Below are 25,738 nucleotides of genomic sequence, written 5' to 3' on the forward strand. Positions count from 1 at the left end.
GATTATATTAGGGACAGCTCATCAGTTCTGCCCTCTCGGAGTGAGGAGACCCAAATGCAAGCTGCAAGCTGCACAGGTCACAGATGCCCAGCCTTCTTTTACTTCCATGTACTGTGCTCTCTTCCCCTAGTATAAAGGGAAGGATTCCAAGCCTATTATTGGGTGGAAACATGCTCAGGAGGGTCTGCTTGGAGAGGCCCTCTCCTTCAGGATATGTGCTTTCCTAGGTGGGCCACAATGAGCTGTCCTCAAATGTTCTCTTCTACAACTAAAAATAGCAACTGTCTACTGAGCTAGCATCAGTAGCTACAAAGCCAGTGCCAGGTCATTTGTATACAGTAGTTCTTGTCATTGTCACAGCAACAAGGCTTTGTACCTTGTATTGAAGAGGAAAGTGAGGCCCAAAGAGACTTAATCTCTTGTACTAAGTCACATTTAAGTGGCAGAACCTGAATTCAGACCAAGGACTGTCAAACTGTAAAAGCACTTTATTTTTCATATAGTTAGAAAGTCTGGGCTCAACTGCGGGGAAGAAAAAAATAACCATAAGATTTCTTCAAGTAGTATCTATTGGTTGTCCATGGGGCTAATGCTCCATTCTTGTAGTCCAGGAGTGGGAGGCCCTAGCCAGATGCTGTTCTGCCCTCTCAGCTCTTTCCCTACATGCCTTGCATTGTACCAGCTTGTAGGTCTTGGTCTATCCTGGTGTGACTGAGCAGAGAGCCCCTCACCCTGACATTACCTAAGGTAGTGGGACTTGTTTAGCTCTACCTTAGTGGCAGAGTCTATTCTAGTGCTGACTACATTCACTGGTCTCTTCAATTCGGTTGCACCCACCTCCTCTGCCCTAAGGTGGCTCATGCTGGCTATCTTGCCCTTTCTCCTTCCATAGCCAGTTCCAAGATTGATTCTGCCTTGGTTCAAGTTTCTGAGCTTGTCTAGGAGCCCAACTCCTTTCTAGAACCTGTGTGTCAGTTTAGAGGTCTTAACAACTATCATCCCAGAGATGAGCTGCCTTCTCAGTTTTCATGTCATGCCAAGCCTCCCAATTCCTGTCTTGCTGGGCTGCACTGGGGTAATTAGTTCTAGCTCCAAATCTCCTTTCCCAAGCAACCCTGGCTGAGTGTGTCCTACTTGGGGAAAAAGCCCAATCCAAGTCCTGGATAAGTCAAGGTCAGGTAGACAATTCTGTAAATGAGCTGCTGTTTGAGGTACATTCAGGCAATTTGGACAAAAATTCAAAGCCTCCCTCAGTTGGATCTGAGGGTCAGGTTGGATATACCCACCAAAGGAGCCAGAAGGCAGGCTGAGCTTGGTGGTGGGTCAAGAAGACTGGTCTCCACAAGTCAGTGAACACAAATGGAAGCAGGGGCAGGAGGTCCAATTGTCCTACAGTTAATAGGTTTTTATTTATCATTTACAAAAAAGGTTGCATGCATGTTGTAAGAATGCTGTATTCCATATAAAGGGCAGGCATAATCCAACTTAGCCCTCTCCTGAACATGGGCTGGAAAGACCTGTCCAGTCTAGGCTCCTGACATGCTAGAGCCCACCCCTCATTAATACTGTTTGAGTTAAGAACTGAAGACACCCTGGCAAGAATTCTGTACACTGGCACATCTGAGTAATACCTCAAAACACAGATTCAGATATCAAGAGAACCACACAAGCTTAAAAGCTGTTCTCTTAAAATCACGGACATATTCTAGAGGGCTTATGTGCAAGTGGAGCAAAATGCAAAGAAGAGTTCTATTTTTCTATCTCTGTGTACAAATCTAGATTTTCTTATAACAGGTTCCTTAAAGCAGGGAAGAACCTCTGTGTGTTAACACAGTGAGTTTGCAGGATTTCTGTCGTGAGGGACATGTCACAATGTATGCCTGGGCTCTAGGAGAATGCTCTCAGATCAGATTCCTACTACCAACCCATTACGCAACACTGGACAAATCATGCCTTTCTTGGGAACTCATTTCCCTTATCCTGGCAAAATGGAGGCTTGGAATGGACATTGCTGCCCAGCTCTGGCTTTCCCTGAGAGTGGCATGGGTGATGGGAGAACAGAAAGGGAGGTGTAGGAGTCAAGGGCAAAGCTGTCATCTGATTCAGGCTTCCGGGGACCAGTGGTAGCCCCCAAACCCAGCACAGCACCTCCAGAGTATTCTAATACTTTCTAGAAGAACTGTACTCAGAGAACTGGCTTGCAGAAAGAGACTGCATTTGTGCCACTTTGCACTTGGTTGAAGCCTTCATTGCAACCTTAGGGTTTATGTTCTTCATTTCACAGATGAAAAAGAAGATGATCAGGGAGTTATAACAGCTTCTCTAAGATTATCCAATGTGAGCAGAAGAGCTGGATAAAACCAGAAGATCTTAGCCCTGAAATCTATCCACTACCCTACACTGTCTCTTGGAAGAGGACTGGTAGGAGTAGTTCCTCAGAGAGGGTCCCAACCTTCTCTTGGGTGCCTCTAGGGCTTCCAGTGTGCCTCCAGCTTCTGGGACCAGGGCAGTCCTGGATAGGCATATCTGTCTTCACTCTTGGCAAGACCATCTTATACTCTTATGTCTCTTGTCCCACATGGGCACAACATGGTCCTACAATCTCACTCAGATGCCATGCTTCAATGTTTCAGTGGCTTTGGACAGAGCCATGCAGCCAGGATGAGTTTTCAGTGTGTCTTTGCTCTCTGCTTGCCTGCATTTCCTCTCCTATGGAATGTAAGGTTTGCTGATCTTGCATCAGCGAGGACTGGGTCTCCTTCCCCTGTTCCACCTCTTAGCTATAGGCTCCAGAATCCAGATTCACATTGGCTTATCACATACAGCTAAGGTCCTGTGATGAGTACTCAGCAGGACCCAAGCAACTGTGAAGACTGGGATTGGTGAGTAGCAGATGCATAGAGCTAGCTCCTTGTCAACTGCCAGCCTCTGAAGAATGGTGAGCATCAAAGTGTGTCAAGGATTAGGATATGGGGACATATTTGTCAAATGCATCCTGAGAAATCACTTGCCTAAGGCCCTGTCCAGAGCCTTGTGGGTGGGGTACAAAACAGGGGTGACCTTCAGAAGCAGAGGGAGGGGAGTACGTTGAGATCAGCAGCGTGGCTGTGTTGAGGGGGAAGGGAAGAAGGAGCCACAGGATACTCTTTAGAAGTAAGCCTTGTTGTTTGTACTTTTCTTCTCAAACTTTTGCTTGAGCTCAGAGATCAGAGTTGCCTGGGTGGGACTTCTCAAGGTCTCAGATTGAGGTGACTGTTGGGGTCTCTCGGGAGTGAGGGATCCAGAGACTGTAGGCACCGTACAGTGGGTGACTGTGTTGGGTACCATTCTAGGGGGTGGAGGGAGAGCTGGAGCTATGGGGGGCAATGAGCTTCTTGTGCTGTTATTGCAGTTCTCATTGGAAGGATCCTCTTTGAGCATGAACTTGGTGGCAGACTTGGCCCTCCTGAACTTGAGCCACTCGATGCGGACAGTGCGGGGTGCAGGACTGGAGCGCTTGCGGAGCACACGTCTCACTGGCAGGACTTTGTTGGACTTCTTGTTGCGCCAGAAAGTGGCAGTGGAGATGAGGACAGTTATGGTCACAACGATGGCCATGATACCCGCCAGTACACCCACAGCCTTCATGGGATTGTCCTTAGTATGTATCAGGAAGGCAGCCATGGGGCCTCGGGACAGTGTCTGGAAGAGAAAGTCATTGCCTGAAATGAGCTGTTTCCACTGGTCCCTGGAAGACAGAGTGGGGGTATGTGCTTCCTTAAGTCTGAAGGGGCGGATCTGGCTTTTTTTCCCCCAGTGCTGGGAATAGAATTCAGGGCCTATGCCTGCTAAGCAAGCACTCTACCACTGAGTTATACCCCCAGGCCAAACCTGATGTATTTTAAGAGAATCTGAGAATCCAACAAGTGCTGTGGTCTTTTGTATAGGAAAAGTGCATCAGGAGAGAACATACTACAAATCATCCTCTAGAATAATCACTCAGGAAGAACCTTCTTTTAGATTCAAAACATCTCTTTTGCTGGACTCTGTCCTTGAAGAGTAGGATATCACTTGCCTGTGATTACAGGGGGATTCACTAACATAAATGTATCAGAAATCCCTCAAGTGATGATTCTGCCAGACAACTACATGTAATGATTTTACTTCTACTTTTCAACCCTTGTGTGAAGAGGTATCATTATTTCCATTTTATAGGAAAAGGTAATAGAATCTTAGCAAAGCCTGAAGTCACACTATTTATAGGTATTGAAACTAGAATTGTAAAATGATTCCCAAGGCTCTGGGTTTGATGGCATTAAGCATCTTTTGGAAGAAGCCAGGAGATGGTCATTCTCCCTCTGTCTGTGCCAGAGAGGCCTGGGCTAGACTTCTGCCACATTTTCCTTACTGTGCTTTGCACCCACCTCAGTGTCTGTGATGTCAATCTTGAGTAAGGCTGTGGTACTGAAGGATGGGGAGCCTCGGTCCTTGGCCTGCACTTGTAGAGACCAAGTATAGTCCCCTCCAGGAGTGATGTTGTGCAAGGCATCCAGGGAGCGGATGGAGTTCTTGAGCCTGATCTCCCCTGTGTGTGCATCAATGTCAAACACATTGACTGGCTCTGCATGCATGATGGAATAGTCCACCAGGTTGTTGGGTTCCTCTGCATCCTGATCTGTGGCCTGTGCACAAAAAGGAACAGTAGAACCAGGCCTGAGGAAAGATACCTGTTTACACTGGATAAATCAGCATGTAATATGGAGCCTGCTGGGTTTATAGGAAATGGTTCTGATTCTAACTGAAGCGAATTAAGTTGGGAAAAAAAGTAGAATGTGTGCACTACTATGAGCAAGGGGCTATGCTAGGTCCTATATGGTTCCATTCCCAGAACATATCTAGGAAGTAGGTATTGGTGAATCCATACTATAGATAAACTAAAAGCTTGGATACTAGGTACTTGCCCAAGTGTAGAGGTGGAAGGAGGGGAACTGGGATCCAAGGTCAGTTCTATTGGGTTTCAGAGTTCATGCATTTTCCCCATTGGGAAGACAGTGAAGCACAGTGGACAGAGCATTGCTTTGAAGGTAGGCAGATCAGCTAAGGGAACTCAGGAAAGCCAAACGCTTCAACCCATCTGTGCTTCATGTTTTCCATTTGTAATGTCTTCTTTCTCAGAGGATTTATCTGGGCTGGGGTGGAGATGAGGTTATGTAAAGCACCTTAAGGTCCATTGCCCTTAGTGGGAATTTATTTATTTTAAACTAAATTCTTATGTCTCTCTCGGCAGCTAGAACCAGGCTTTTAGGGGAGCTCAGCAGCCTCCAACACTCACCTCAATTTTCACTGGGGACCCCAGGACCATTGTCTTCTCCTGGATGCTCTTACCAAATTGGGGGTAGTGGTCATTGACATCCAGCAGAGTGACAAATACTTCAGCTAGGCTGTACCTGCCCTCCATGTCCTCAGCCTTCACATAAAAGTTGTACCTAGCAGTTGCTTCAGCATCCAGGCTGGCCCAGGGCTGTGTGTAGATAAGCCCAGTGGATGGGTGTATCAGGAACCTTCCAGACACAGAGAGAACAGGCACAGGTATGTGCGTGCACATGCACGCAGATGCTTAGGCACACACGTGCACACACACACACATATGCACACACATCCATGCATGCAATGATAAGCAGATGAACTGTCTCCAGAAAGCAGCAGTGAGGCACCATGAAGCTTCTTCTAGAAATCCCGCCTGCCTGTTCCAGTCCCATCCTTGGAGTCTGACTAGGATAGGCGGAGCTTAACAACCTGAATTATAGCACTTCCCTCTCTTCCTGTGCCCTGCTCCCTCCCCAAGCCCAGTCCTGCTTGCCTAGCTCAGAAAGTTCCAGGCCTTAGCTCCAGCTGTGACCATGACCTTCTTTTTTCCCAGTCACCTTACTAATTATGTCCCCTGGAATCTCTGACTTGGGCTCTGCACTACTTCCCTCTATTCTTCACCCTCACCTTGCACTCTGGAATGCTCACTGCCCCAACCCAGGCTCCTATTGCTTCCACATTCTTCCTCCCTTCAGCAAAAACACTCTCCTACAACCAAGCAAATCCCTTGCCTGAGGTCTGTCTGGGGTTCTGGATCTACTTACAGGTCTGCCCCAGTCCCATAGATGGAGTATTTGACTTTGCCCCAGGGTCCTGTGTCTGGATCCACAGCCTGGAAGACAGAAAACTCCCAGTGGCACCTGCCCTTAGCAAGGACTGCTTTCAATGGCAAGGCAAGGGGAGCCTGGAGTTTGCTCAGCTGGGTAGGAACTCATCTGGACGCTGCCTTAGGGCCTTAGTTTTCCCATTCTTTTTGTTTTCTTGTTTTGTGGTGCTGAGGATTGAACCCAGGGCTTTGCACTGGAGGTGTGCACTCTACCAAATGAGTTATATCCCAGCCCTGGGGCCCTAGTTTTCTTCCAGGGAGGTCTCAAGTGTTGGAGGAACCAAAAAGTTCAGATCTTCAAGGCAATAATTCCTCCTTTGTAAATGAGGAAGGAAAAGGGACGAGTCCCATGCCCTGTGCTTGGGGTTTATACATCTGTCCTCAATACGGGCCAGTGAAGAAACAGGCTAAGAGAGGGCAAGCAGCTCAAAGTCACAGCTAATGATGGTGGGATTTGTGATTTAAACTGGAACCTGGATTTGTCTCACTTCACAAGGCCCCTTACCCAACCCCATGTCCCAGGCCAATCCCCAACCTACTGTGACAGCCACCACGTTGGAGCCCCCTGGGGCATTCTCAGGAATCCTGGCAATATAGTAATGGGAAGTGAACTTGGGGACATTATCATTGGTGTCCAGGAGCTGGATCACAATATCTGCCGTGGAACTGAACTTCTCTGGAGTATTCACTTCAATGGCCAGGAGCTGGGGAAGGAAGAAAAACTGAGGGCTTGTCTGGATGGACAGTTACCTGCTCAGAGGCCCCCACACCCTTCGTCTCCCCAGAAATGGTCCAGCAGTCACCTGCCTTGTCTCGGTTCTTACTTTCAGCTTCCAAGGGTTTATTCCTGCCACCATCTGTGAAACCTCTTCTATTCCTCTCTCAGGGGCTTTTAGCACCAGCTTCTGATGGCTCCTGTTTATATTTGGGCTAGTTTCTTTTGTTCTACTGATCTGCATATTCTTTTCTACTTCCAAATTTCCTGACTATTCTTTTAAGTTCTCCAAATAAAAACCAGGATAAGGCTTCTTACCGCCTCCCCAAAGGAAATTCTAAATCAGAGTTAACTGGGGAGACACTGAATTCTATATTAACCCAAGGAGAACTTGCATTTTTAAAACAAGGTATACCTTTACATATCTTGCCTTCTTTATAACCCTTTGTGAAATTTTGCATTTTTCATCATTTAAATATTGCATGTTTCTTGTTATGGTAATTTTTACGACTCTTTTATTCCATTATATATTCTCTCTGTTGGTTTGGGGGTACTAACTTGTAATCGACTATGTCAGCAATTTTGCTCCCTTTCTAATGGTTTCTAAATCATTTCTCTTAGATTTTTCTAAAGAAACAATTATATCCCTTACAAATAATGCGAATTTTGGTGTCTTCTTTCTGATATTTATGACTCTTATTTCCTTTCTTTTTTCAGGAATAATGTTATTCCAAAAATCATACTAAATAATAGTGGTGATGGCAGGCATTCATGTTTTATTCCTGAGTTCATAAAATTTTTGCAGTATTTCATTTTTAAACATGATGCTGAGCTATGTAAGTGTGTATAAGTGTAATAATGATTTAAATAATATCAATGAAGTATTTATTTTTGCTCTTTACTAATATATAACAAGTTAATATGTAATATACATCACTTATATACATTTATAATTTTACATAATTATAAGTGACATTAAAGAAGCATTTTTTCCCTCTTTGGCTAAGGTGGTTTATCAGAATAAATGACAGATGTCAAAGACACTTGGGAAAACATCTTGATAATCAAAGGGTTTCTCTCTTTCTAATAATAGGACATTTTTCCCCCTTTCAGATCATTTCATTAAAAGTTGCAGTGATGTCTCCAGCTGGATCCGAGTCGTGCTGAGAAGGCCTTTAGGTTAATCAAAATACGAGGACAGCTCACCATCTACTCTTAATTAACAGATTAGGTCCACAGCCGATTCAGCAAAACGGGGACCAGCCAATGATGCTTGGGATGGATGCTGGGCTCAGCCTTCCAGCGCCACCCACCAATCAGAAGCTAAGGAGGACCTCAGCCCTGGCAGGAGCGCGGTTCTCACCTTAGATTAATGTGAAAAGTTGCAAGATGTCTCCTTCGCCAGCAAACACCTGTCATGCTCTCATGAGCCTTGTCTCCCCAGCTAGCACACAAGAGCCACAGGGTGACACATCACTCCTGCTTGCCCTGGACTGAGGGAGTTTCTCAGGGGATGCTAGACCTGCAGGGCTGAAACCAGGATGGACACGACGTCAAGCAGGAAGCTGGCCCCTCTAGCTCCTCAAGAGCAGGGACTTGGCCTGATTTATTCATGAGTATATCATGAGTATATCCCCAGGACTAAAACCATGTCTGGCACATGGCAGAGCTTCAGAAATATTATCTGAATGAAGCCAGGTGCTACACACCACTGTAGTTCAGTGACCCAGAGAGGCTAGGTCAGGAGGATTGCTTGAACCCCAGTTTGAAGGCAGCCTGTTCGACATAGCAAGACCTCATCTCTTATACATAAAATAATATTAATATTGAATGAAAATAGTATGAATGAATAAGTCTCCTCTCTTATTGGCAGTTTTCTCTGACTATCCGCCCCTTGCATTCCTGGACCTAGTTGTGGTTTAGGAGCTGGGAGCTCAGTGAAGCCGAGGTGTGAGCAGTCTGCAGGCTGTCTGTGTACAACTCTTCTCCCCCAACCAGACCCACCACCTGCTCCCTGTGTCAGGGAGGAAAAGAGTAGGGCAGGGGGTGACAAGGGTTCCTCGGGGACCAATCAAGGTGCTGGGATGAGGGCCCTTATCACACTCCCTGTTGAAGGCAGTGCAAAACATCACCTACCTTAAAGGTTAACACTTGAGACTTTTCAAAGTCAATGGCTGCTGAGTTCTCCACAATGATGGTGACTTGGGCTTCATTTAGGACCGTTTGTGGGACCACTCGGAAGATGCCTCCAGGTCCCACCAGCCGCAAGTTGAATTTGGCATTGGCTCCCTGGGCAATGGAGTGTGGAAAGAGGAAACAGGGAAGATAAGTGAAAACAGAAACACATCATATACATGTGCTAAGTGCCCTCAGCACAGGGAAATGCTCTTATCCCTGAAAGGTGAGTCATCTTTCTTTCTAAAGGTGCATTGATCAAGGATCAGAGAGATTTAGCAGGTTATGAGGATTAAGCAAGGTAATGAACACAAAAGGACCAGTTCTGTGCTGGGCATAGGAGGTGGCAGAACACATTTACAAACACCTGTTTGGAGGGTCAGATGCAGACATTTTGTTTGACTGGTTTTTGCTTTTTTTTAAAAAAATTATTGGTACATTGTAACTATATAGGATAGTGGGATTCACTGTGGCATATTTGTACATGTACACAGCATATTTTTTGTTTTTGCACAACATAATTCAATCAAATTAATTCCCCAGTACCTCCCCTTGCACTTTGCTCCTCCCTCCCCTGATCCACATCCTCTATTCTACTGATCTCCCTTCTATTTTTATGAGATCTCCCCTTTCCACCCTTTTCTCTCTAGCTTCTACATATAAAACACATGACACTAGATGTTCTGAGTCTGAATGGTTTCACTTAACATGATGTTTTTCAGTTCCATTCATTTTCCTGCAAATGACATAATTTCCTTTTTCTCTATTGTTTTTAGTTTTCAGTTGATTCTGAATGCCTTTATGCTGAGCAGATAATCTTTGATGAGCACTGTTCCTCTGCTCCCTCTTGGTTATAACCTCTTGTTTCATTTATTTTGTGACTTTCTGGACTTGTGCCACATGGGCTATGACAGTTGACACAGACCCAGTTAGTTTTGTGGGCAGGACCATGTACCTGGTCGGAGTCATTGACGGTGATCTTGAGGCCCCTCAGGATCTCCCCCTGGGGTGGATGTTCATACATGGACAGCTCAAACCTGTTCTGAGGCCCACTCTCTCCATAGAATGTTGGTGGATGGTTGTTGAGGTCCACAATTCTGATGGTGACAGGGACCATGGCCTGGGCAGCTGGACTCCCTGCAGAGCTGACCTCTGTCACCTGAGGTGGGAATAGGTGGCTATGAATGTGTGGCCCATAGACTCTGTGTGGCCCCCATGGTCCTGCCTCCTGATGTCTATGCTCTTGAATAATCCCTTTTACTTAGGTGTGGTCAAGCCTAGCAACTTGTCTCTGACTGACAGCAGATGGCAAAGATGATGGCTATCAATTCATGGTTAGATTACAAGAGACCGTAACTTCTATCTTACTAGCAGAATCTCCCTTGATGACTTTGATGACGCATCAGCTATGTTGGAGAGGCCCATGTGACAATCAATGGGTGATTGCTAGTCACCCATCAAATAACTAAGTAATGTCAATAACCATGTGAGCTAGGAAACCAATCCTTCTGCAGCCTAGGCTCCAGAAGAGACCCCAGTCCTGGCTGACAATCAGATCACAGCCATGAGCAAGATCTTAAAACCCAGGACCTAGTCAAGCTGAACCTGAACCACTGACCTACACAAACTGTGAATATGGATGTATGTTGTTTTACGCCTCTGGGTTTGGGGTAATTTATAATGAAGCATTGGATAACTAATACAGGCTGCAAAGCCAGGGCGATGGTCCAAAGGTACCTCATGACTAATATGGCAAATATCTGAGCAAAGACCTTCCAAGGCCTCCTTCCCTTGTTCTGTAAAGATGTTCTGGTTCTACAAGGACACTCTCCTAAAATGACTCCTTCACACCCTGGCTGGTGTCCCAACCCTCACCCTTCTCCCACACCAGTGCCCGCCGTTCCCATTTCCTATTCCCACTCGATTCTCACCTGCCGCCACTTAGACACTTCACACTGACTTCCGTACTACCCATACTACCACTTTGCACCTTCCTGAGGGTTCTGCTCCCTTAGATAATGTGATTCAGCTCTTGGCAAGGTCTCCTCAACTTCTCTGGTCCCTCCTGGGTCTCCTTCATCTGCGCCTCCCCTGATGCCCCTGCAGATGTGGACTTGGCCAACTGCTCCTCTCTCCCCACAGACATCCTGTGTGACCTCATTCCCTCCTGTGCCTTCACAGTACAAATGAACTCTCTCTCCACTGAGTTCCAAATCTGCATGCCCAAGTGTAGATATTTCACCCTGAATGTCCTCTAGGCACCCAGACTCATCATTTCCCTCCTTCTTAACTTGCAGCCTCTCCCATACTCCTGATGGTACAGTGTCAACTTGGGTTTCATCTCACAACCTCATATTTTGCAATTTGTCCCCTTCTGCCATCCCACCTCCCTTTACCTCTACAGGCCCTCTTCCTCTGACACCTTGACTGATGGCTCTATATCCCGTTCAGTTCCCTTTCAGACCCCAGTTGAGTTCTCAAATGCTTGGCTAGGACTGGAGCCAGAATCTCCCGAGTGCTCATAACATCCAGAGTCCTGGAGTTACCTCGGACACACTGAGTTCCCATTCCTAAGAGGCTCCTGGAAATCTCCATTGGCCACACATTCCAAATTTGGGAACCCAACTGATTCCTGAGTAGCCAGAATGAGCTTTCCAATATGAGACTGTCCAAATATTTCAGGGGCTCTTCATTGTTCTTGGGAGGATCCAATAGAACATCATAAATTATTGGAAATTTGAAGATAGTAATCAACAGAAAATTAAGTTTAGTGTGGGACCCTTCTAATCAGTTTCTGTGTGGCTGCACAGGTCACATACCTTGCTTTAGAGAAAACCCGTACCTCATATTCGGGACCCTGCTGCTTGGTTCCCAACCTGGGATTTCTACTTTTCTCCTCTGCATGCTGCCTGTGAACTCTACTCCAGTCTCAACTGACTCCTTGTTGATTTCTTACTACATCGTATGCTGTTGTCCCCAGTCTGGGCTTCCAGGAATCTGTGGCTTATAATATCTTCACTTAATCTCACCCACCATAGCTTCCTCCACTACTTTTCACTTGCTGGTTCTTACCCATGCTGGAGGCATTGCTGCTTTAGTCCTACCTCCTCCTACTTTTTCATAATTCCTGCTTGTGTGTGTGTGTGTTGAAGCCTGGTATAGGTGCTCGATGTAGCAACATCTAGCTCCCTTCTCAGCCCCAGGTCTCATTGCCTTGGCAGCCTTCTGGGGCTGGAGAATGGGTGGAACAGGCCAAGTTAGAGGGGGGTTACCTGTACATGCAGCTCATACACCTCCTTCCGGAGCTGGGCAGGGCTCTGCACGACGGAAATGGCTCCAGATGTCTCATTAATTTTAAAGGCTCCATCACTACCTGTCAGAGAGGTCCCCTGCAGTTCAGCACAGGGCCACACGGGGGAGTGATTGAGTCACATCAATCACTCCTCAAGCATCACCTAACGGAGGTCTCCTGCAATACTGTCATCTGCGTCTTGCCAATGAGGAAACTGAATCTTATAGGGGCCAAGTTAACTTATCTAAGGTTACACAGCAAGTGCAGACAGAGGCTTGAACTCACTTCTGTCTGGCTCTCAGGTTCCATGCTCTGTCCCTTCTATGTCAAATACTGTGTGTGTGTGTGTGTGTGTGTGTGTGTGTGTGTGTGTGTGTGTGTGTAAGAGAAAGGGAGTAAGAGGGAGATAAAAGGAGAGGGAAGTAAGGAAGATGAGAGAGAAGAAAAGGAGGGAAGAAATGGAGGGCGTGAAGAGAGAAAGGGAAAAGAACAAGGAGATGATGGGGAGCAGGAGAGGAAGAGGCAAGAACAGGGGCTGGGGCTGGTGCTCTGTTGACTGGGTACAGGCTACAGTGGTGGTGGGGCCCAATGTCTGTGTGCCTGGGGAAAGGAGCCCACGTGTGATGGTGGGAATGTTCATTCACGTGTGAGGTGCTGGAAGACGATGTGTACCAGGAGTGTCCTAGTGTGGGAGATGGTGGCCTCTGGGTGAGAGTGTAACGATGTGTGCACATCTGGGATCAGACTCCAGGTATGATGAACTGGCTTCCTGGAGGCTGCAGAGCCCACCTTAGGAACACTGCAGCCTGTTCAGCAGTTGGCCAGGTGTGGAAAGAGCACACTCCATAGTCAGAAGACCTAGGTTCAAATCATGAAATTGGGGCTGTGTAGCCTGTTTAGCTTCTCCACGTCTCAGTTTTCTCATCCATATGTAGGGTTAGTACTAGGGAAGAGCCAATAAATAAGTGTGCTTATTTATTCAGTTAAACTATATGCTCTAGTCAAAAAATTTAAAAGAAAGAAAAAACAACAACTATAGAATTCCCAAGAGCCTAAGAGATATTGCCACTCTCTGGGTGTGATGGCACATGCCTATAATCCCAGTGACATGGGAGGCTGAGGCAGGAGGTTTGGAGTTTTGAAGCCAGCCTCAGCAACTTAGTGAGACCCTAAGCAACTTAGCAAGACCTTGCCTCAAAAGAAAAAAAGAAAAAAGAAAGAAAAAAAGAAAAGTTCTGGGGATGTGGCTCAGTGGTAAAGCAGCCCTGGGTTCAATCCCCAGTACCAAAAAAAAAAAAAAAAAAAAAAAAAAAAAAAGAAAGAAAAAAATAAAAAGTTGTCACTCATTTTCCTCCACAAGTGTATGGTCAGGGTGAAGGGAACAAGAATCAGCACGGTCTGTATGGCTTTCGGGTCCCCAGTGCTGTTCTCCTGTTGCTGGACTGCAGCACACTTGCCATCTCTGGGAGGGCCCAGTTCACCCTCTCCACCACATCTTGTCCTGGTAGTCCAATAGGTAAGGGAACCAGGACCAGAGAGTTAGGGGAACTTTGCTGTGGTCACCAAGAGAGTCAGAGCTGTAGCTCAAAGATAGCCCAGGCTCACCATTCATGAGGCTGTAGAGAATGTGGTTGGGTTTGCCCCGATCTCCATCCATGGCCACCACTGTCAACACCTCTGAGCCCTGGGGGAACAGGAGCAGCTGCTTAAGGCTAATAGTGATACTGGGGTCCCCCCTCCCAGACACTGCCCCATCACAGATGGGAGGTGCCACCCCTGCACAAGGAAAGAGCCAGGCTCTGGGTGATCCTGAAGTGTAACCCTGCCCTACTCTGCAGGGCACTTCCAGAACTTACTGACCTCCCAGGGCTCAAGGGACAGCCTGAGCCTCCCTGCTTCCTGGCCTACGAGGTCCTAGCATGGGCTTCCTAGAGACCATTGGGCCTCCAGACTGGCTTCTGTCCCACAGGCCATGCTCACCCTCACTCTGCTCTTCTCTACCCTCCAGCCTCCCTCTGCTGCCCCCTCCATCTTTTGTCCTTCTTCTACTCCAGAGGTGCACAGGAAGAGATGAGGAGAGGGGAATCCCAAGAGCACCTCAGAGCAACATCTCACACTCAGAACTTTATCTCGTGGACCCTGGAAATGAGTTATTGGGAGGCACAAGTCAAGCTTGACCTTGCCTGAAGCCCCCTTCTAAGCACCCTACTTGGGACCCACCCTCTTGCCTGCCCATTCAGGGCTATGTTCGGACTGGGATCAGCTGCTACCTCCCTCTAGAGCTAACTCCTCAGTACCTCTCTCTGCCCTTAGCTTTTCAGCAGGTGGGTCTGGGACTTCCCCAACCCATCTGGCAGCCTGCACTAAGGACAGCCAGTATATATCTCTCTCCCTTTCTCCATGCTGTCTCCAGTTCTTTGTTCTCAGTTTCTTTGTTTCATGGAGTTGGAACAATCAGGAAAAGGGGGAAGTGAAAGTTGAGAAGGCAAAACAATTGCACAGAGTTGTTGTACCCACTGCGACCAAATGAGGTCTGGCTCTGTCCTGCTTTGCCTACAGGGAGTCCATAGTACAGTTGCATGTAAATACATGGATGTACCCCAAGGAGGGATGAACTCATGGTGGGGTGTGCACTGCATGCTGTAGGAGCAGAGAGGAGGTGCCCACATCTCAGACCAAATGTGCAAGGATAGCAGTGCCTGAGCTGAATTGAGGATGGGGGGCATCAAATGGTGTAGAAAGATGGGGTGGGGTACCCAGAGGATGGCAAAGTCTCCTGGGGTGGCAGTAAGGCTAAGTCTCACTGGAGACCAGCCTGGAGAATGGGACCCTTGGGGATTTGCCAACAAAGCAGAAGATGAGAACAATAGCCAAAAGACCAGGGGCAGAGATTCGATTGCACAGGAGGGAAGTAGAGACTGGCCTTCCTGCTGGACCTGGGTGGGATGCCTGACAAGGGCCACATTGGTTCAAACAGTAGATGATGGGAAAATGCTGGTCTGGGGGTCCCTAGTCTATAGATTTGGGGCTGTGGAGGCAGGAAGGAAATCTCACCCTCCATAGGAAATGTAAGAAAAATCCCACCCCACACGAGCCTTCAGCTACTTGCCTCTCTGCCCTTTCCAGAGGTGGACATTTGCAGCCAGGTTGGTGTAAGCTTGCATGAAAGTAGGAATGCCCGGCACAGCCTCAGCACCCCAAAGGGTGCTCCACTCACTGGTATGGGCTTCCTTCCCCTGGTTCATGGACTGAGCCTAGTCTAGAGCCAGCCTCTGTGTAAAGGGGGTGGTCCTGGGGAGTAGGGTGAATACAGTCATCCTCAGCATAGGGCCCCAAGAAATCACAAAGAGACAGAGAAGGAGGCAACTGGAGGGGACACTAGCTGAGAGGCACAGCCACCCACCGGCAGGGTGTCTTCGTACACATAGCCGTAGTAGGGTGTGCCCATGAAGACAGGAGGCATGTCCTGGACGTCCTCCACATTGATCGTGACAGTGGTGGTGGCTGAGAACACCACATCGGCACCTCGAAGCTTGCCCCCGCCATCCTAGAGGAAAACCAGGGCCACAGAAGGACAATGAAGATAGCCTAGGCTCAGGAGTGGGACAGACTCATAGGAGTCTGGCACCTGTCACCTACTGGCTGTGAGGCCATCTGTCCTCTCTGAGTTTCTGTTTGCTCCTATGTCACTGAGTTTACTTCTCTTCTCACAAGGCTGTTGGGAAAATTAAATGAGATGATGCATGAAGGTTTTCATCAGTGCCTTATGTGCAGCAGGTTCTTTTGGATACAGGAATAGTTCTCTTTCCAGGACTTCATGTGAGCAAGCACTGTGCTGGATGCTGGATGCACACAGGAGTATGACTTGGGTCTTTTCCTGAGCAAGCCTAATGGGACCAGCAGGGGGCCCCACTAGGGACTCCTGATGGAGGCTGTAGTGGGATAGCCTGTAGCCCATATGTGACCTGTAAAGGGATTCCTGCAAAAGAAACCTCTAGGCCTAGAGGGATGGCTTTTGCTCTCAGAGGGAAGAGGCTCGACTGAGCCCTGCTGATTTCCAGCTCCCACACTGTGCACTTTAGAAATGTGAGGAACTTAGTTGAGCTTCTGGGGTGGGCAGATGAGGAAACAGAGGCTCAGAGAGAGTAGCTGCTCACATGAAGAGGAAGAGTGGGCCGAGCAGGCCTGGCCAGACTGATGGAAGTTCCCAGAGTCCAGGTTATGAGGGGATCACTTGGTCCTACTTAGCTGACCCTGGCCAGCTTGAGGGTTCATACGCTCTCCCTCAGAAGGGAATATGGCCTCTCCATCCCATAGGCACCGACTTCCCTAGAGAATAAGTCCAGCCACAAAAGATTCCACGTAGCTGCCTCTCTTCCCCTCTTGGTTCCCCTTGTGCCTCCTGCTCTGCGAACTGCCCTCCTCTGCAGCACCTCACCGTGCTCAAGGAAGGTTAAGGAAAGACTAGATGCTCCTCTGTTCCTGACCCTCTGTTACCTTGGCAACCACAGTGACAAGATGCATCTGGGACTTCTCATAGTCCAGAGTGGCTCCAGCCTGCAGGCGCAGCACTCCGCTGTGGCGATCCAGGGCAAATTTGGTGGAGTGCAGGTCCTGCAAGAGTTGGAAAGGCACTGGACCTGAGGAAGGAGCACAGGCCTGCCCAGGAATGTCCACTCTGCTTACCCATGAGGGTTCTCATGGGCCCTCATCAAAGGAACGCTGGTCTTGGGGGTGAGGTTCCAACTTGAGAGCACCCAACCTTCTTGGCCCCAGGATACCCTTCATGGACTAAGCTTAGGGCTTTCTCTCCCACGCCGACTATGGAAACCAGAATGTTCCCTCCCAGCAGGACCATAGCTTTTCTCTCTGCTCATCTGGAAAACACTGGGTTCAGCCTTGGGCTAAGTTTGGCCTGGAGGTACCAGCTGGTAGAAATGTGGACAGTGCTCTGACCTACAGGGCATTGGAGCTTAAGTGTCATGGTGAAGTAAGGAGCCTTGGGAACCCCCAAACCTACTGTAAGGGCTGCACCTGTCCAGGGAAGCTCCTGCTGGAGCAGCAGGGGATGATAAGCAGTCCGGAGGAGGCCAGCAGGAGCACTGGCCTCTGGTGGGGTGCACAGGAGGCCCTAGGGTTAGGTGTTAGGTGCCAGGTGCTGTGATTGGAACTTTCTGCACATTTAATCCTCACAGTGGTTCAGCAAAGTTTTTATCTTTCCCTTTTTACTTGTGAAGAAGATGAGCTAGAAAGTTTAGGTAACATGTTGTAAGTACTTAGTGGTAAGTGGGGGACTCTCTGGTACCTGCAGTGTTTCTCCAGAATGTGTGGTTTTAGCTATCAAGCTGTGCACTGAAATTGTTAGGGTGGGTAACCAGATGCAGGGAGAAGAGGAAATGCTATGGAAACAGCAACCATGTGAGGGAGGAAGTTGACTTTTAGGGACCAGATATAGGTAGGGGGTAGAGGGAAGGAGTTCCTGTCTTTATCAAGGCAGCATCAATGGACAAGGATGGGGGTTGGGGCATTGTAACTCTTATTGTGAGAGTTGTTCCCTCTACTCTTTTTCCTATGGACGAATGCAGGGCCAGATAGGTTCTTCCACCCTGTGTGGGTACAAAGTGTCCAGGGCTTCTCCTGGGGAAGAGACTGGGGAAGAAGAGGGCTGGAGGGTCACAGGGTCTCCATGGGAGTGGGTGTGAAAAGGTCACTCAGAGGACGTTAGGATGGGCAAGTCAAGGAAAGAAACCTTCTTTCTCAGGTCCCCACCTGTAGGTCCCAGCCCTGTGTATGCTCTTTGGGAACAGTAGAGGCACTGGTCTAAGGTTCCTGGTGATGGGAGGACATACAGGTGTCCCCTCCAGCCCAGAACCCTGGGTGCATCCTATGCATCCCACCTTACCTGCAAGACATAGGTGACACTCCCTCCAGAGCCAGCGTCCTTGTCCACTGCATGGACCTTGAAGATGCTGCTCCCGGCAGGTGTGTCCTGAGGGGCCACAACCACAGGAAAGGATCAGGGGTCAGAGGTATAGGGAAGTGGTGGGTCAGGGGACTGAGGGGCTGAAGAAATGGTAATGAAGTATGTGAGTACCCAATGGGGGGAGGACAGAGACGGAGGAGACATGTTGGATGGAATGCAGGAAAAATGGGGAGGAACGGGAGAAAGACATGGCAAGGGACTGGGGGTGCTCAGGGAGAGACTGGAAGAAAGGACCATGATCCCAAGTAGATGAAGTATTTAAAAATGAAGCCTCAATTTGCAAATGAGGATATGGTTCATAAACACAAATGTACTCAGGATCACCAGGGACCACACATAGAGTTTAGAACAAGAATGAAATCTATTTCTCTTACTGACTTAGCTAAACATTTTAAACTTTGAGAATTTTTGGTGTCGACAGGGTCAGCTCTCCTCTGTGTTGTAGGGCAGGAAGTGAATAGGTGACCTGGAAAAGCACCTTGGTAACAGGTCTTTATGCTTTTGACTCAGTAACTTCAAATCTTGGGTTCTATCTTAAGGCAATAACCTTTCTCTTCTCCTTCCTTCCTCCCTTTCTCCCTTCCTTCCTTCCTTCCTTCTCTCTCTCTGTGACTGAGAGAATGGAACCCAGGGCCTAAGTATGCTAGGCAAGCACTTGACCACTGAGCTCTATTCCCAGCCCCTCAAAGAAAAAAAAATCCTGTATGTTCAGAGGTTAGTGTTTCTTATGACAGCAAAAATATAAAATTAAATACCCAAGCATCAGGGAATGGTTCACTAAAGATGGAGTGTTCACTTGGTGGAAATTTTCAAAAATGATAACTTTACAATTAATGAGAAAAATTTGTCATAAATCAAGTGCAAAGTAGGATATTGATAGTATTTGTTTACTATATTCACAATTATGTCCAACAAAATTTAAAAAAAAACTGTAATCACAAAAAAATTGAAATACACCAAAAGCAACAAATTCTCAGGTTGGAAGGGTTGAAGGTGATTTTTTTAAACGATTCCCCCTACTTTTCAATATAGTACACATTTCTACACTAAATGTGCATTGAGTATAACGGAAAACAGTAAGCAGACATTCCTTTAGAATAAAAACTAATGTGGGAGGGCATGGAGGCAGAGGTAGGGGAGGACACAGAGGCAGTGGCTCTCCAGAGGGCAGCAAGTGAAGGACAGGGTCTACACTCCAGGCCCTGTTTCCCTGGGTCAGAGCACAGAGCAGCTACAGTGGTGGGCTGTGGGCCTGAGGGGGTGTCTTCCCTGTCCAGTGGCTCTTCTTACCTCAGGAACTAGGACAACATAAGGCTCTTGGATGAACCTCGGTGCCTCATCATTGGCATCCGTCACTAGGATTGTGACTTTTTCTGCCACCTGAGAAGGAGCAGAGGGATCAGGAGTCAGGGCAGTGAGACCTTCTGGGGGCTAAAAGGATGGTGGCCTCTAACAGTCCCAGGCGTATGTTCCTATCCATCTCTTCTTCTCTCTCCCTCTCTCCCTTTCTTTCTTCTTTTATGCATTTGTAGTGCCAAGCACTGTATTCCACCCTAGAGACAGTGACCATCTGAAGGTACATTATTTTGCAGTGGCCATGGTGGCTTGGATATGGGGCAAAGATCAGCATATTCTAGAGCTTGGAGCTATCTTTCAGGTTGATAATGGCAGTGTGTCAGGTCCTGAGAGCAGGGGTCTTACATGGAACCCCTCAAGGGTACCACGTGCACCACGGCCTGTGTAAATGCATCCCTCAGGGCTGTTCGCGCTGCATCCAGAGTCCCCTGGAAGAGGCAGCTAGCCAGGGCTGTGGTGATGGACAGTAGGAGGCTTCTCAGAGGAGTGAACATTAATCCCTGCAGCAGGTTGGCCAGAGGAAAGAGGAAGAAAGGTGGGCCAGGAAGAAGGGGCCATGTGTGCAAGGGCAAAGAGGAGTGAGACAGTGAGTTCAGACAGCGGAGGAGATTCTGGCTAGATGCTTGGTCATGCATGAGGGAGAAAAGCTGGGCAAGGCAGATGGTGCCTGACGGGAAGTCCTGCATGTCTGAGTGAAAGCTTGGATTTCATCCTGTGGGTGGTGCAGCCAGCTGTTGGCACTTGCTTTCAGAGTTGAAAAGAAGGGATGGGGCAGGGGGGTTCAGATCTACATTTCACACTGATGTCTCTGAGGGCACTTTGGGGGTGGACTGGGGAGGCTGGGAGCCCCTGGGGCCTTTTGCAGTAATCCAGGAAGAACTGATGAAGACTGGGAGAAAGCAGTGGATGTGAGGCAGGTGAGGGAGACTTCCTGAGTGTCCACATGTTCAGTTTGGCTCCAGCAAGTGAGGCAGAAGGGGAGGGCAGGGTCGAGGAGTTGCTATGGAATGTGGATTAGACCCATAAAAGCTCAGCGGGAGAACGTGCGCTCTCTGTTCTCTCCCCCTGGATTCTTTCTCTCCCTCCTCACTGTAGCTCTCTGCTGTGGGTGGGCACTTTGGGCAGGTCTTATTGGACCCTGGCTTGGATTTACAGAAACCCTCAATTGGGCTAGGGGAGGAACCACGTCCTTCTCAGGACCAAATGCTACATGTTTCCAGGGCAGCTCAGGCGCATACTCACCAGGTTCAGGCCGTCAGAAATGCTGATGATGGCTTCAATCTCATCCTCCCTCTGTGAAGCACAGGAACTGGGTGAGTGTCTGGGAGTGTGGAATGCTTTGGGGATGCAGGGGCTATCGGAACCTTTCCTAGACCATCAGAGGAAGCTGGGCATGTTGAAGAAGCCCTGGGGCAGGGCTGGGTGGTGGCAGTGCACCCAGTGTGACTGAAAACTGCCTCTTACTAGGCCTGAGATTTTATTTTGCGGATTTATGTGTCAGGGGTTCTCATAGGCCCAGAGGGACTGGTAGGGCCCCAACAGAAAATGCTCTCCTTCTAGAGTGAGAGAGGTGAACTCTGGTGAGCTGGAAGAAGAGGACCTCCTTTCTTTTCCTTCTCCTCTCCCTTATCTCTCTGCAGCTCTCCATATCCTGGAGATCAGCAGTGGTCTATGTCCATGGTGTCTCAAGTGCTCCCCAGGACACAGTGGGACCTCTCTGAGGTCAACAGATCCCTGTGGATGTCAGGGGGCTGTGTTCCCACAGTAGTCTCTGAGTCCTCTTTTCCTTTCTCTACCCTGCCTTAGGCTAGTGAATTCTGCCATTGAAGCAGAACTGGCAGCAGGCCCTACAGCTGAGGTCTAGTTGTGTGGCCAACTAGGCTGACCAGCTGGCTATGGGGGTATTTACTTATTTTTGGTACTGGGTATTGAACTAAGGGACACTCTATCACTAAGTTACATCCACAGCCCCTTTAAAAAAAATTTTAAGATGGCATCTTACTAAGTTGCTGAGGCTGTCTTTGAATTTACAATCCTTCTGCCCTGAATCACTGGGCTTACAAGTGACCACTGCACCTGGTCTGGTGTGGGGTCTTTAAAGGGAAAGGAAGCCCTGCCCTGTCATTGACAGGTTCAGATGTATGCAGAAGGCAGGATGTTTTCCAAACTCAGATATTCTCTCAACTACTCTTTCCAGTCCTGATCTGCTGAGTTTCCTATGGCTTACAGGATCTGTCTAACGACTGTCTTGAAAGACCGCTGCAGGAAATTTTTCAGAAATCTCAAAGTGCAAACATTTCACCTTTCTTCCTTCCTTCCTTCCTTCCTTTCTTCCATCCTTTCTTCCTTCCTTCCTTTCTCTCTCTTTTTCTCTTTCTGTCTCTCTCCCTCCCCCTCCCTCCCTCCCTCCCTCCCTCCCTCCTTCCTTCCTTCCTTCCTTCCTTCCTTCCTTCCTTCCTTCCTTCCTTCCTTCCTTCCTTCCTTCCTTCCTTCCTATCAGGGATTAAACCCAGGGGTGCTTAACAATTGAGCCACATCCCTAGTGCTTTTTATTTTTTATTTTGAGACAGCATCTCACTAAATTGCTTAGGGCCTCGCTAAGTGCTGAGGTTGGCTTTGAACTTGAGATCCTCCTGCCTCAGCCACCTGCACTGTTGGGCATGCTGGGATTATAGGTGTGTGCCCCCACACCCAGCCAAACATGTCTTTCTAATTGCTAAAAAAATATGCTTATAAGCTGGAGTTGTAGCTCAGTGGTAGAGTGCTTGCCTAGCATGTGTGAGGCACTGGGTTCAATCCTCAGCACCACATATAAATAAATAAAATAAAGGTACTGTGTCCATCTACAACTAAAAATATTAAAAAAAAAAAAAAAAAGACATGCTTAAAAGTTTAGCAGGGTTGGCAGGTGCTTGTGAAAGGATCCCCACTCCTCTCTGAAAGCAAAGTCTCCTCTGTAATGGAAAGCAGCCCAGAAGCAGAGCTGCCGTGCTGGGGGAAGTCTCTGCACTGACGCCCCCAACCCCCTTGGTTCCCTGCTCTGCAGAGAGGGTCTGACACATACCGGCATGCTCTGGGGAACTTTCCAGTCTACAGTGGTGTCTGCACACCCAGCAGGCAGCAGCCCCGAAGGGCTTCCCACACTTCACCATACCTCTCTGTCCAGCTCTTCAATCAGGCTGATGTTTCCAAAATTGGGGTCAACAGAAAAGACACTTCTAGTGCTGGGGTCAAAGCTGATGTGATAGGAGACCCGGTCTCCCTCAGGGTCTGTCCCATTCAGTGTGTACACATGAGAACCTGGAAGGAGAACATTGGGGAAAACCTGGGACCCAATTTATCCTAAAAGTGGTAGCTGCTCAGAACCAAGGATGCAAATGTTTATAAAGTGAATATTCAATTCAGCACCCAAGGTGCCACCCTGAATTGGGTGCTCCTAACTGGCCTCACCCCTGCTGGATTCTTCCCATTTTTTATCTTTGTTCTTCACAGCTGTCAGATGTTATTATCAGCCACTTTGCTGATTGTAATCTGTAAGACAGATTACAGAGGAGGTTCAGGTCTGCTGTGCCTAATTGACTACAGTGACTGTATTTCCCTCTGTCTGGAATGATTTCTTTCTCAATAGCCAAGACCGGAGAGATGGGGGCTCCCTGGGTTGGGGGAAGCAAAGGGAGAAGGAAGCAGTGCTTAAGGTAGGAAGTGTTACCCATGGTGCAGAGCTGCACCCAAACACCTGGAGTGATTTCAGGGATTTCCGAAGGTAGACGCCTTTTACTTGCTTCTCCTTTTCTCTAGGGATACCAACCCTGATAGGGTAAGGAAGACGGGCTGTGATTCTTTCTTCTTACTCCTCCCTATCTCTCTATATTTCAGCTAGTTGGAAGTTTGTGGTTCTTTTCAGCTTAGAGCTAAAATATAGAGTAAATATATTTGCTCAAGCCCCTAAGGAGCAGAGTCTTATCACCAGGTTGCAGACCGCTGACTGCTCCCTGGGACCTACCCTTTCTTCAGGCTCTCTCCCTGGTTTCCAGGACTGGCCCGGCTTAGGTCACTATGGCAGCAGTGACCTCTTTTCCTGCCATTGCTCTGGGGAACTGAGAGGACAAACAAGGAACCCCGCGGGGGCATGCGCAGCCTGGAGCTAGGCACCCTGTAGGCTCAGAGGAGTCACGGGTTGGGTCTCTGCATCCATGGGAATGCACGTGCTCTCAGAGAGACCCGTGGGGGCTGAAGTCAGGGCTACTTACCCACAGGGGTGTCCTCTGGGAGGCTGAATAGGGCCATGTTTCCATTAGTGCTGCCTACTCCGTTGTCAAAGAAATGGGGGGCAAAGTTGGCCTGGACTAGAAAGAAAACAGGACAGATCCCCCAGACACCCCGGGAGAGCTTCGCACCTGCTTCACACCAGCGTGGTCACGTGCCAGACCCTACTAGCGGGCAGGAGAGCTCTCTGCCTCTCCAACTCCAGCTCACTGAGGGTTCCCGCTGGGGCGCGGTGGACAGGACACCCGCACCCTCGCACCTCCAGTGGGCTCCGACTGGGCTCCGACTGGGCTCCAGCTTCCCCACGACATATGTTATCAGGGGCGCTTAGGAACTAGGAGGCGCCCAATCCTACTCTCATCAAAGGAAGACTGGAAACTCGTGCCCAGAGAGGGGCAGTGCCCCACAAGGTCATACTGCGAGGTAGGACACCCTCCCTTGTCCCGCCAAGCGACTGAAGCAGTCACCAAACCTCCCACTCTGCATCTGAAGAAGGAGAGAGCAGAGAGGGTCTTAGCCCGCACCGCGGGGTTCTGGGGTACCCCGCCTCTGGAGAAGAGCCTCGGGAGCGCCCACTGTGCGGCCGGGCCAGGCAGCTGGAAGGATTTCTCCCGCCCTCGTCCCTCAGCCCGAGATCCACTCTGGAAGTGGGTGATGTCCCGGGAGTCCACCCAGGTAGCTCTGTCACCCATTTTCCGTCGCCCCCAAGGCGGCGACTGGAGGAGCCCAGCGGTCACTTACCCAGGCAGAAGGGCAGCAGCCCCAGGGCCAGGACGGCCCGCGGCCTGCGTCTCATGTCTCCGCGGGTGGGTAGTGAGTTTCACCGCCGCCGAAGCCGTGAGCAGGAGCACCAAGCATGCCCTGGACTCGCGAGTAGAGCAGAGACGACAATGGGGGTGGCTGCGGCGGCGGCTGCGGCGGCGGCAGCGGCGGGAGGGGGCGCGGGGTGGGAGCGCCGGGTGGTGCGAGGGCGCTAAGCGGATGACAGGGCTCTGATCTGTGCCGCTGGAGCACTCCTGCCTGCCGCCTAATGAGACCAATTAGTGGGAACGGAGCTGCGGGACCTGCTCCTAGTTGCAGGCAGGACTGACAGGACTATCCTTCCTACCACGCCCCCTTTGCTCAAGCCTGGCGCTCAGGAGCCAGGGACCTCGAGGTCCTGAGACAGGGCATTAAGGAGGGGAGAGAGCGTCTTTCCTCTGGGTTGCCCTGAGAAGGCTGCTGGAAAATTGGGGCTTCCCTGGGTCCCCAAGTCCTGGTGGGTAGGGCTCCATCCCAGTTTTCCTTTTTCATGAACTTCCTCTGTAAGTTTCAGGGAATTCAGGACTTCTCTGAGCTGAGATTTCACGAAGATAAAATAATGGGCAGGGAAACAGCCCAGTCTCGGTCTAAAGGGATATCTGGAGGAGAAATGAGAAAGAGGTGTAGGGGGTTGGAGGGCACTGCCTTTGCAACCCAAATAGAATCCAGAAACCATGTTCCTAAAGGCTTTGAGGATGATACAAAAAGATGGGGAACAGGGCCCCTTTCTGGGATCCTAGTGCATTCCTGTCCTGCCTTCCATGATAGACTTGCTCTCCCAGAGGGTCTCATTACATGTGTGGTGGCAGCATAGAAGGTCCCTCTCATCCCCATCCCTAGTGCGTAGTCTGGTGACCATGGAGTGGCAGCAGACTCATTCTTCAAGCTGACCTAGGAAAGGCAAATGGTTTGCAGGCAGACTCAAATCCCATCTTGAGATAGACTTGCACGTGGCTGGCCAACACAAGTATGGACCAC

General features: G+C 49.0%; 1 protein-coding gene across 2 annotated transcripts; it reads right to left on the reverse strand.

Annotated features, from left to right (window-relative positions):
• Positions 1-487: 487 nt before the first annotated feature.
• Positions 488-24,918, reverse strand: CDHR1 (cadherin related family member 1). 2 transcript variants are annotated; one of them, XM_079136123.1, is made up of 17 exons: positions 24,701-24,918; positions 23,944-24,039; positions 22,848-22,993; positions 20,936-20,986; positions 19,628-19,717; positions 18,257-18,343; positions 16,852-16,968; positions 15,758-15,901; positions 13,960-14,038; positions 12,335-12,435; positions 10,018-10,221; positions 9,024-9,176; positions 6,712-6,876; positions 6,111-6,178; positions 5,312-5,540; positions 4,404-4,661; positions 488-3,681 (listed from the first exon to the last, which is right to left on the reverse strand). In XM_079136123.1, the coding sequence occupies exons 1-17, from the start codon at positions 24,753-24,755 to the stop codon at positions 3,148-3,150; spliced, it is 2,577 nt and encodes an 858-aa protein (XP_078992249.1). In that variant the 5' UTR covers positions 24,756-24,918; the 3' UTR covers positions 488-3,147. The 2 variants fall into 2 exon arrangements, with proteins under 2 accessions (XP_078992249.1, XP_078992248.1); XM_079136122.1 differs by having other exon boundaries at positions 6,712-6,906.
• Between the last annotated feature and the right edge of the window lie 820 nt (positions 24,919-25,738).

The sequence above is a fragment of the Sciurus vulgaris genome (genome assembly GCF_902686455.1).
Source record: "Sciurus vulgaris genome assembly, chromosome: 4".
Classification (NCBI taxonomy): Eukaryota; Metazoa; Chordata; class Mammalia; order Rodentia; family Sciuridae; genus Sciurus; species Sciurus vulgaris.

Bases quoted from the DNA above. Each gene is read 5' to 3' on its own strand.
- CDHR1 (XM_079136122.1), bottom strand. From the start codon at position 24,755: ATGAGACGCAGGCCGCGGGCCGTCCTGGCCCTGGGGCTGCTGCCCTTC. The intron at 24,040-24,700 runs GTAAGTGACCGC...TTTTCTTTCTAG, and splicing joins GCTGCTGCCCTTCTGCCTGG to TCCAGGCCAACTTTGCCCCC. The intron at 20,987-22,847 runs GTATGGTGAAGT...TGTGCTTCACAG, and splicing joins TTGAAGAGCTGGACAGAGAG to AGGGAGGATGAGATTGAAGC.